General features: G+C 38.2%; 1 protein-coding gene across 1 annotated transcript in view; it reads left to right on the forward strand.

Moving 5' to 3' along the window:
- The window catches only part of LOC109837836, a 9,348-nt gene continuing 2,670 nt past the window's right edge, over positions 6,257-12,934 (forward strand). The window contains exons 1-2 of the mRNA XM_020406202.1: positions 6,257-6,628; positions 7,008-7,288. Coding sequence (XP_020261791.1) covers positions 6,361-6,628; positions 7,008-7,288 — 549 coding nt within the window. The 5' untranslated portion in view covers positions 6,257-6,360. The remainder of the gene's footprint in view (positions 6,629-7,007; positions 7,289-12,934) is intronic.

Raw genomic sequence — 12,934 nt, forward strand, 5'->3', positions numbered from 1 at the left:
TATAGTGGGATCATAAAACTTATAGCCCCTAGAGCGTTTAGAGTACCCAATAAAGTAGCTGCTAACTGTTTTGGAGTCCAATTTTTTTTATTTGGCCTATAAGGCCTTGCCTCAGCTGGACATCCCCAAATATGTAAATGCTTTAAACTGGGCTTTCGACCAGTCCAAAGCTCATAAGGTATTTTAGCAACTGTTTTACTTGGTACTCTGTTCAAAATGTAAGCTGCTGTCTTAAGTACTTCTCCCCAGAGTGACTCTGGTAAAGAAGAATGAGCAATCATACTTCTTACCATATCCTTAAGAGTCCTATTTCGTCTTTCAGCTACACCATTCATGCTAGGTGAACCTGGCATAGTGTACTGTGGGACGATACCACATTCCTCTAGGTATCTAGCAAATGGACCTGGACGTTGTTCACCTGAACCATCATATCTACCGTAGTACTCACCACCACGATCAGATCTAACAGTTTTAATTCTTCTGTTGAGTTAATTCTTAACTTCAGCTTTATAGGCTTTAAACATATCCAGAGACTCAGATTTTTTATGAATAAGATATAGGTGCCCATAACGTGAGTAATCGTCTATGAATGATATAAAATATTGTTAACCATTCCAGGATTCCGTAGAGAATGGCCCACAAATATCCGTATGTATCAATTCTAAGACATCCGAAGATCTGTTAGCACCTAATCTCTTAACTTTGGTCTGTTTTCCCTTGATACATTCAACACATACGTCGAAGTCCGAAAAATCAAGAGAATCCAAAATGCCATCAGACACAAGACGCTCAATTCTACCTTTTGAGATATGACCTAAGCGCTTATGCCATAATGACGCTGAATTTTCCTTATTTAATTTATGCTTAGTACCACGCGATTCCGCATGCAAAGTTTCATTATAAGAAGTAATTATATCAAGCAAATATAGGTTGTTATAAGTACTCAAGTAACCGGTTCCCACAACATTTGAATTAAAAGATAAACTTAATTGACTGTTTCCAAATGAACAAGAATAACCTGATTTGTCCAATACAGAAACAGAAATTAAATTTTGTCTAAAAGACGATACTATAAAAGTATCTTTCAAATCCAAATAAGAACCAGTTCCTAACAACAACCTAAAGTGTCCAATTGCTTCCACATCTACTGATTGTCCGTCGCCCACAAAGATGTGTCTTTCAACATCACTTGGCTTTCGGTAGCTCAGGCAACCCTGCATAGAAACACTTATGTGAGTAGTAGCACCAGAGTCTAACCACCAAGTGTTTCTAGGTACTGAAGCTAAATTAACCTCAGAACAGACCAAAGCAAGGAACGTACCCTTATTATCACGCCAGGCGTGATATTTTGTACAGTCCTTCTTTACATGTCCAGGCTTCTTACAGAAGAAACAACCCTGATTATCCTTATGTTGTTTCTTCTGAACTGGACCCTTAGCAGCTTCATTATCATTCTTTCTTTTCTTGCCCTTATCCTTAGAGGCATAGGCCAAATGAGCACTTTCCGTCTTATCTTGCTTCAACTTGTCTTCTTCTTGCACACAGTATGAAATGAGCTCATTTAGAGTTCATTTCTCCTTTTGGCAGTTATAACTGACCTTAAACTGATTGAATTATGTAGGAATTGACAACAAAACCAGATGCACCAATAACTCATCACAAAGATCGAGTTTAAGTACCTTAAGCTTTGAAGCAAGAAGGCTTCTGGAACGCCGTGCTTAATGATCATAAGACTCATGCGATTTGAACGCTCCCACTTCTCATATTCATTCTTTGTATCAGGAGTGCTATCCGCATTGAGAGGTTGAGGTTGTTCAATTCTTAATGCAATGTCTAGATCCATGCAGCCAAGAACAATTAATATGTTCTCTTTCCAAACCTTGAAGTTTGTCCCATTTAGCATGGGAATTGAGTTGATGTTAGCAGAAATTGTTGCAGCAGATGCATTAGCTCAAATAAAACAAAAATTACTCACATCAATAACCATAATTATTAATCAATAAATTTCAAATAATGACGAATCCCATCCAAGATATCTGGCACAACATTAATATCAAGTCTTTGGACAGTAATATTAACTTGTAAGTGATACCTTGTTGCAATGATCAAACATTGACAATAACTCATGTCAAATAATGAAACTATCTTTGGATCGATTCATTATTCACATGTAAACCTTATAATTATCACACGCTTATCATCACAGATGTGTATACAGTCTAAATAAATATTAATCTTCCTTTAGGCCGATTAAATATTTACATGAAAGCATACACACAAACATCTCACATTCCTCTTGAACAATCTACACAAGAGAGGTTACTTTGGCAACTTCTTGTTTTAATTAAACAATTGGAGTGAGAGAAAATCTTAATACCTTAGTGTCATAATATTTACATTAAATAATTGATTGAAAACCAAATTAGATTTAAATGAAAACCTTTTAATTTAAATCAACTGAATTTCCAAAAAAACTTAATTGGGGTCTCAAAGCTTAATTAGGACCCATAACTTAATTGAATTAATTAAGTATACCAAAGTAGACCCATGAAAAGGCGAGGCTTAACCATAGTGACCATGAAGTTCGCTTGACTTCGAACACGAGGTTCGATTATATTGAGTACAAGACTCACTTAAGCATGAACGCGAGGTTCGTCTGAAAATGAACGTAGGGTTCAACTTGCGAACAAACGCGAGGTTCGTTAAAAAATGAATATAGAATGAACGCGAGGTTCATTTGAAAAATGAACGCGAGGTTCAACTTGAGAACGAACGCGAGGTTCGTTTGAATTGAGCACAGGGCTCGCCTGAGGATGAACGCGGAGTACGACTTGAATTGTGCACGAGGCTCACCTGAAAACTGAGCGCGAGGCTCAACTTAGATTGAACGCGAGGCTCACCTGAGAACTGAGCGCGAGGCTCAACTTAGATTGAGCGTGAGGCTCACCAGAGAACGAACGCGAAGTTCGTTAAAATTGAGCGCGAGGCTCACCTGAGTTGAGCGCGAGTCTCACATGAGAACGAACGCGAAATTCGTTAAAATTGAGTGCGAGGCTCACCTTAGTTGAGCGCGAGGCTCACATGAGAACGAACGCGAAGTTCGTTAAAATTGAGCGCGAGACTCACCTGAGTTAAGCGCAAGGCTCACATGAGAACGAACGCGAAGTTCGTTAAAATTGAGCGCGAGGCTCACCTTATAACGAACGCGAAGTTCGGTTGAGGTAACCACCTCCTTAATTTTCGCCATGATTAATCGTACGAACCCTTAGGGTTTCAAACTGAAACCGCCACCGCCATTGCTCCGGCACCCAAGAGGTCAAAACCCTAGGGTTTCCTGACGTCGCCGTCGCCGTCGGAGTCGAGAGTGAGGTCGCCAACGAACCTTCGCCGGCGAGGAGCACGGGACCGAAGATCAAACCCAAAAATTCTTTGATTTTTATTTTCAAAAAACAGATCCAGAATCGGAAAAACTTTTCTTGAACCAGATCCAAGAAAAATCAAAGAAAAATCCAAAAAATTCCAAAAATGTTACTGTTCACCGTCGATTTTTAATTACCGTTCATCCGAAAAAATGCTACTGTTCATCCGAAAAAGCGTTACTGTTCATACGGGAAAATTTTCAACAGCCATTACTGTTCATCCGAACGTTACTGTTCATCCGAGAACAGATCTTAATCCAAAAAACAAGAGATTTAAGATCAAAAAACCCAATTTTAAAACTTAAATCCCTAAAAATTAATCAAAGGTGGCTCTGATACCACTTGTTAGATCTAATAAAAGCTTGAGATCTAAACCATAAAACCATGATTAATTCAAAGAGATTAACAAGAATCAAAAGAGCGGAAGCTTATACCTGAATCCATAGATGAAACCTGAGATGGGTTTTGGATCTTCTAACCTTAGGGTTTTCTCTATAGCCGAATTTCTCTCTAGATGGGGGTGAAGAGAATTAGAGAATGTTATCCTAGATTAGGGACCATAACCCCTTATTTATAGATATTATACTTTGTAATTTGACCCCTCAATAAATCACAATTATAATCTGGTATCTGCACATATAACCCCATGACTTATTTAAATACCCATTAACCCAACTTGATTGATCACTTTAGTGGGTTATCCTAAAAGATAGCAATACACATTGATTAATCATATATGCTCACAATTAGATTTATTAGATTAAATCCAGCATTAACGAGTAATATTTTTACTTAGATGCGGTGGTGGTGTCCTTACTGTTGGGAAAATTAAACATAAAAACAGATTCAAAAGAGTGCAGAATAAATCTTACAGAAATGAAAGAAAAGAGCAGAAAGTTAGAAACATCTTATTAAAAATACTTCAAGTTCGAAATACTTTACAGAAGTGCCGAAACTCCCTTTTAACGGAGGACTGATATTGAAGAAACTATGCCCCATCTACGATAGCGTTTGGTCTACACAGTACTTCCGAGGATGAGACGACTACAGTCCAAAGAAGCGCTCTCTTCTTGTGAACACCTCGACTGATTCTTCAGATCGCCAGAATCTCATCTCAAATACTAAACAACTTTTAGAATTGAAAGAAGAAGAAGAAGACAGGAGATTTCGTTTTCTATTTTATGTCTTTCAAATGATCAGAAGAGGCCCTTTTATAATGTTCATGGGAGACAAATGTTTGAATTCCAGTTATTGCAACGTTTGTAACGTCTGCAATAAAACCTACTCAATCCTTGTAACGTTTGTAACGTATGAAACGTTCGGCTGGTTTTAAGTGAGCACATGCAAAACGTTTAAGGTGTTTTAAAGCACTACATGTTTAAATTAACGCCGGAACTCGCACGCCCAAGCCCGCTCGCTTATATAACAACACAAGTGTATAATACTAACACCTTTGTTATGCCATAAATAACACGTGTGTTAATTTAAACCAACTAAAATGTATTTAATTAGCCAATGTGGGACTAAAACTCACATACTACTAATTAAACACATTTTAATTTTTATCTATGGAATCCAATCATTAAATGATATCATTTCATAAAACCCCTCTAAAATTCATTTATTTCAACAATCCCTCACAATTCCATTGCTGAAAGTAATAAATATTTGACATATCATGCTTTCGGAGAAGGTATCTTCCGATTAGAACATTCCCTATAGTTATCCAATTTTATCACCACAGGCACGAAGTGAAACTATGTCTTGAACTTGAACCTTTGATGTGGTGATATTCATTGGTAACAACACGATATAGGCTATAGAAGCAATTTTTAGGTTTGACGCATTATGGCCATGCGTCCTTATCTTTTTCATGAATAATTTCAAGGAATAACCTACTTCCTCTAATTGCGGCCACACAATTATGTTTATATAGTTGGGCATCTCTAGGGATGCACTTCTTGCATCTCGTCTTAAAAACTTGATCCCATTCAGAGTCGAAACACTCTTACTATTCTAGCAGTTATCAACACCTTCCAGGTATATATACATGATGATAGACTCATATATAAAGTATACTTAGAAACAATATTATGCTATGGCACAACATATTTCTGATTCTTATTATTATTTCAATCACCTTCATTGTTTTTCAACAAAAAAAGAAAAAATATCTAAATTGAGCTCAAAGTACTACTGATAGTATACCAGAAGTAAATATTGTTAATACAAATTTAAAGTTGAAATCTTCGAATAAAAACTAAAATTTTGGATGTGATGATCTGATTGGACCATACATGGTCTATGTAGAAACAAAATGTATAATGATTTCTATTCGCTTTTAAGCATGTGTCAAGATTAATCAATTTTGTGAAAATTCTCAAAATTTTATTATGATAACATACATAAGGTCAAACACTCTTTATTTTTTATTTTACAATTTAATTTTAGATAGTTGATGTATAGTAGATGATATCTAAGGGCATGGATCTTAAATTTGACTGGTAGTATCCGTAACTTTAATATTATAGATAACACTCTAGAGCTCAACTTAAATCTCTAACCTATGCTTTTTCATGTGAAAATTACCTTATCTTTTTTTTTCCAGTAATCCTCCTTATACTAATTAATGCTCTCTTACAAAGTAAAGCTCAAATTTATCAAAAAGCCATAGAAGAATCTAACGTGTGGTAGCACGGCACACAAAAGTTATCGAGTCAGCCGAATTTAATTCTTCTCTCTTTCTCGCGAACTATGCGGTTTCTACGCGGCTGCTGGCGTGATTGCAATAATAATATCGATGTACTCAGGACCCGCAACCGTATAAAATTATTTCATATGTCCTCTCTCTCCTCTCTCTATCTCTCTTGTGAATATATGGCATCTCCGATCCCAACAAAATTAACTAAATTTCAGTTAGCAACAGCTAGCTCTCATTCTCATGGCTTTGTACAAAGAGAGTCGAATTCTGCGATGGGCCAAAACCCTCTTCTTTCTTCTCAACATGTTGGCTTCTCTGCTTCTTGTCTGTGCTCCTCCTCTGCTTGTTGTGATTCTAGATTTGCTTCTTCCGTCGGCGCTGCTGTCGGCTGCATCTAATCCCGCTTTCTCAGCGGTGGGCGTTTTATCGCAGCTCAAGAGTTATCGGTTTCAATCGTCGCTTGTTGATGTGCCTCTTGTCTCGGTTGCTAGGTCCCTGCTCATCCTATGTAAGAATTCAGAATCAGGAACCTCTAATCGTTCTTCTTTGATACTTTGGGCTTGTTTCGTCAAACTCTTATTAATGAAACAGTATGGTTTCGCCCTGGGGAAAAAGCTCTAATTGACTTGCTTTGAGTTTTTTGTTATCGATGTCCAAATTGATTGCGTTAACGGAATTTCTCTGTAAATGTTTTTTCTCTTGTTTTGTGTTCTCCATCTCTCTAGATTAAAGCGAACGGTTTAATAATACATGCAGATATAAATCATCATGCTAGCTAAACAGGCGTACATGTTATTTCATATGTTTTCTCATTCGTATTTTCAACAAATTTATACGTTACATCCTAAAGTTCTAATTTCTGATGCTAATATAGGTCACAATTTCAGGTGTGTATTTGGTTTGTGAAGGGCGAGGGCCGTACTTAGGAATTACGACGGTTTGCAGTATCGGGTCGATTGGGTTCGTATCGCTCAAGGCGACGACCATGTTTGGGACCGAGATGGTACAAGGTCGGCGCCTGCTTGCGATCGGAAACAAGGACGGTGCTGCGGTTGACGCTTTGTTCTTGAGCTCCATGGCGCTGGCGATGGCTCATATTCTGGTGGGTTATAGAACTAGTTGCCGGGAGAGGAAAAAGCTGCTCGTGTACAGGATCGACATTGAGGCGGTAAGATATTGGATCATTACTTATGCGTTTCAATTGTTTGCAGTTGTTGATTATGGTGCTTAATTCAGAGAAATTGAAAAAGAAAAAGCATTAAGTTAGCATCTAGTTGAAGTATTTTCAACGGAAAATTTTGAAGCAATTATCTACCATTTCTCTCCTCAAAAAGAAACTCCTACTTTCAATTCAAAACTCTAGATAATGCCAAAATCCTTCCATAAGTCCAAAGTTCCAGCGAAAACAGGCTGTGATTTTTTTATTGGATACCTTACTTTGTTTCAAATACATAAATACATGGTAAGGGAAATTTTTGAAATTTCGGGTGTTGAGTTTGACCGTTCGTAGTGAGACTTCTACAAAAGCATGCCGGCTCGTTTTGAAGTAATCGAGCAAGTCTTTTATTGTGTTGTCATTTTCTTTGGCAACAAGAAAGTTCAAATAATTCAAAATTTTGGTGAGATTTGACTTACAGATACGGTACCCAACTTGGCCCCATTTGATTAAACTTTGATCTCTTTGATTTCTTCGGTCGTTCTGATGAACACGTACCTATTTTTTTACAAATCGATTTCTAGCTACAGAATGAGAGATGCAGCAATGGGTTAACTAATTGAAGATATTAATGTAGTTCTCTTCTAACCTTACGCCCCAAGGATTGTCTCTCTACCGACTCTCTTAATTAGTAGTCTCTTAATTTTGGTCTTGTAACCTTATGCCCCAAGAAATATCTCTGTACCGACTCTCTTAATTAGTTTTCTCTTAATTTTGGTCATCCTTGATTAAAATGAGTTAGGTTAGTCAAAGAATAGAAAGAAGTCACATGTCGGGAATGAAATTGAAATAGTGGCTTCCTCACCTAATATGGCTATTTAATTACTGAAGAATATATCTACAATTCTTTTTAGGGGTTGTTTGGTTCGTTTCCTTGATATAGAGAAATGCAATTCCATGTAAAGAAACACAAGTTTTGAGTTTTCTAAACTTTTCCAAGAAATAGATTGTTTTGCTTTGGTTCGCACATAAAAATGGTGGGAAACCAATGTATTTATTTTTCTCGTGTTTGGTTCGCATAGAAAAAAAAGGAAAACTTTTGTAAACAAAGCAGAGAAGGAAAAAAATCTGACGTGTCAGAGTTTTCATCAATTTCACTTGGTTGGGGAAGGAAATCGGAGAGGGAAAAAAATCTTAGTTGGCGGCGATTTCAGCAGAGTTTTCCCTCTTCCATTCGAGCGAACCAAAGCGGCACAAAGAAATGGACGGAAACAAAAAAGCTGACGTGGAGGGCTAAAAATCTGACGTGGAGGGGTTTTCTGAGTTTTCCACCCCTTATAATAGCGAACCAAACAGCCCCTTAGGGGAAATTGCTTCTAGCCCCAAATTTTTGAACAACTATTCCACCCCATTCCAAGACTTTTTCAACGCTCCCAAAACCTCCAAAAGTAAACCCATTATTCTTTGAGCCCCAAAACACAAAACCCAACAGTTTTAAACATGTGAAGACCATAATACCCTTTCTCTTTTTTTTTATCTATGATGATTCCCCGCCCCATCTCTGCGTGAATCCGCCGCCGCCGTCTCCGATGTCGATGCCTGTGTCGCTGGATCTTAACTTGCAACCTTGCCAGATCAGCTGGTTCGTGGCCCCAATGCCTCCTTCTATGATGCCTCCGCCGCCGATGGCGACATGACAGGGCTTACACCGTCGGACGAATCTCGTTCTTGGAGGTACTTTCAGCGCGGAGTAATGGTGGGCCCGGAGGCAGGAGGCCGAGAGTGTCGGTGGGAGGGGACTGTCGTTCGATCTCAATGAGTCACTACCGGCATCGTCGATGCTGTTTTAATTTGGTTTTCTTTTTCCCTTTTTCTCCCTTCTTAGAACTTAGTGTGACTATATATAGTTAATTTTGTTGTCTTTTACTTTGGCTTTTTTGGTTTCTAGTTTAGGAATGAAGGGGGAAGTGGAGTTCAGTTTTTGGAGTAAAAACTTTGGTGCTGGCGTAGCTATTTTGGTGATGAATTAAAGGCTCGGTTTTAAAGGTGTTACGGGTTGGTTATTAAGGTTAAGAGTCGGTTGTTAAAATTAAGAGTTGGTTGTTAAGATTACGGGTTGGTTGTTAAGGTCGGTTGTTAAGGTTAGGGTCAGTTGTTAAGGTTACGTGTTGTGAAAGTTACGTGTTGGTTGTCATGGTTACGGGTTAGTTGTTAAGGTTACGGGTCGGTTATTAAGGTTACGAGTCCATTGCTAAGGTTAAGGTCGGTTGTTAAGGTTACAGGTCGGTTGTTAAGGTTACGGGTCGGTTGTGAACTCGATAACCTCGGTAACTTTAACAACTGACCCATAACCTTAACAATCGACCCATAACTTTAACAACCGACCCGTAACCTTAATAACCAACCTGTAGCCTTAACAACTAACCCGTAACCTTAACAACGAACGCGTAACATTCACAATGTGTAACTTTAACAACCAACCCTAACCTTAACAACCGACCCGTAATTTTAACAACTAACCCGTAAGCTTAACAACCAACCCGTAACCTTAACAACCAACCCGTAACACCTTCACAACTGACGCATATCCTTCACAACCAACATGTAACCTCCCTTCACCACCAACTCATAAGCTTAACAACAAATTTATTACCATGAAATAGCAATAATATATAAATTTACATACTCTATTTTAATCTCAAGTTATCGAGGTTCACAACCAACCCGTAACATTAACAGCGGACCCGTAACTTTAACAATCGACCCGTAACCTTAACAACCGACCCATAACCTTATCAATCAACCCGTAACCTTAACAAAAGACATGTAACCTTAACAACAATTCATTAACCTTAGCAACCAATCCGTAACATTAATAACCAGACTGTAACACCTTCACAACCAATGCGTGTCCTTCACAACCAACACGTATCCTTCACAACAAACCTATAACACCTTCACAACTAATGCGTATCCTTCACAACCAACCCGTAACCTTCAAAACCAACATGTAACCTCCCTTCACCACCAACTCATAAGCTTAACAACAAATTTATTACCGTAAAATAGCAATAATATATAAATTTACATACTCTATTTTAATCTCAAGTCATCGAATTCCTTACAAGTATTCCACCGATGAACGAATGTTGTTTTCTTCTCGACGGTGAAACTTTCTGCCGTTTCCTTACAAATATTCCGCCAAAAAATACTACTTTTTCATGACTTTTTCTTTGCTTCATGAACAAACGCCGGAAAAGTATTACCGTCGATGTTGACGCTATCGAAAAATATTGGAGAAAATTTTGGAGAGAACTAGAATCCCCCCCTCCCCCTAAACCCATTTTAAATTATCACAGTAACATCATGAGAGAGAGAGAGAGAGAGAGAGCATTAATTATAGTCTTCACATGTTTTAAACTCTTAGGTTTTGTGTTTTGGGAGGTCAGGGAATTATGTGTTTGTTTTTGGGGGTTTTGGGAGCGTTAAAAAAGTCTTGGGAGGGGGTAGAACACTTGTAATGAAATTGGGGGCTAGAAGCAATTTCCCCTTCTTTTTAATATGTTCTGTGCTCATTAATTTAGGTAAGCTTCAATATGCTTGTTCTATAACCATTGTAAGTTGCCAAATAACGAACTTCTCACTTTGAGGGTTATTGGTTAGAACAAGTTGAGGCCAAATGAGAGAATTGTTCTAATGGAACAATTTTATTCATTTTGGGATATTTTGAGTGGGATAAAGTATGATAAATTGAGATAATGGGACAATTTGAAGTTTTGATTCGACAATTCATGTGGAATAATTGATGATGTAGCACCTTATTAAAATATAATATTTATTTATCAATTAATTCTAAATTAATTTATCCAATTAGTTTAGTATGTTGTTGTTTGGGTAGAAAATTATTTTTATTACTGAATTCATTACAACTTCGGGCGTTATAATAAATTCAAAATAAAGATAGCCTTTTTATAAGACTTTCAATATAATGAAAATAAATTACAACTCTCTTTTAAACAACATGCAATAGGTGTTTATCGCCTATTGCTTTCGCGGGATCTTTACCTGTGCTAGGGACGTTGATATCCGTGGACCGTCGCGGATCAGATCCGGTTGACAGAAAATTAACAGAGCTCCTACTTCACCAAGGAAGTATTCGCTTGAAGCTCTGAAATCGACCAAGCGAAATCAATAGCTCTTCTCGAGATTAAGACCAAGCCTAATCTCGAGGAACGGACGGACGGGGCTTCAGATCTCTCGAACTCTCCTTCTTTATGCTGAAGAACATCGCCGAGATCAGTTAGCCTCCTCTAAATTTCATGCTCCCTTGCTCTCCAACTTGGCAGCACCTCCTCCTCTTGATAATAAATCACCCCCGTGAAATGAGCCCCTAGGCATGTATTTATAGGCTTCGGTTGGGGGGTATTTGGATGAGTATAATTGATTTAGCCTTATATTTAGTCAATAACGGCCAAACCTCGTTTGTAGATGATATCTAGGTAGTTAGTAATCTCTGGAACAGAAAAAACCGATCGAAATAGCCTAAAAACACGTTTTAGAGGTTATAGGCAGTTCTGGGCACGAGACGAACCGATGTGACCCCCGTAGACGCGGGTCGGCTCGTGCTGACCGCCGGTGCGGTCGGATGGCGCGCGACGTCGCCGCCACGCGGGTCGGATTGGCGCCGACCCGCCGTCGAACGGGTCGGATTGCAACGACCCGCGCGCGCCCGCGCGGGTCGGTTTGGCACTTGGGCATTCTTTCGTCTTTTTTTTGTCGTTTTGCTTATTTGCCCGTTGTGTTGACTTGTACGCTTTGTTAACTTGTTTCATGCGCTCATTAGCTTCTTTATGGTAATTAGAGCTGACCGACAAGTGCGACAGGCACTTGAAGCTGACCGACGCGCGCGAGCTGACTGACGTGCGTGAGCTGACTAACGTGCGCGAGCTGACTGACGCACGCGGGCTGACCGACGGGTGTGAAGGCCAATTGGAAGTGGCCGGTGAGCACACGAGACATAGTTGGTTCGCCATTCTGGTTCATACACTTGTCAGCGTCAGATAATCCTCTTAGACTCGGATAACGATGTTCGTCATTTTCTCTCAGTCTCGAGCTGTGTGTGGACACCTATAGGCATTTTTAGACGCCTACAGTTGTTATAATATAATATGTTATTTTACTTTACACTAATTTACAACATGTTATACTATAATTACTTTACACTAATTTTCTATTACAATGTAAGCTTTTTCCACCATTCTCTAAACTTAAGAATTACAATAGTTCATTTTACTTGATCGTCAAAGGAACAACCAGGGAATCACACCCTGCCCTCTTATGATATGTTACTTATGCAGGAAAAAGAACAACTTACCTAAAAGACCAGACATTTGGAGAGTTAGAGGACCTCCATCAACACAATTAACTCTCTTCACTTGATTGTGTGATTCCATACATCATAGTTATCTTATACTATAAATCTATATTAATATATATGTGTAATGTTATAGATTGTATCAGAATATTATATTTTAATTATTGTAGTATATTATAATAAAGTTTAATAAATAATATTATATAAGTATATTATAATAAAGTATATTATATTATAATTAAATATTATATTATATAATAATTAATGTAATATATACAAATAGA

Source organism: Asparagus officinalis, chromosome 4 (assembly GCF_001876935.1).
Source record: "Asparagus officinalis chromosome 4, Aspof.V1, whole genome shotgun sequence".
Lineage (NCBI taxonomy): Eukaryota > Viridiplantae > Streptophyta > Magnoliopsida > Asparagales > Asparagaceae > Asparagus > Asparagus officinalis.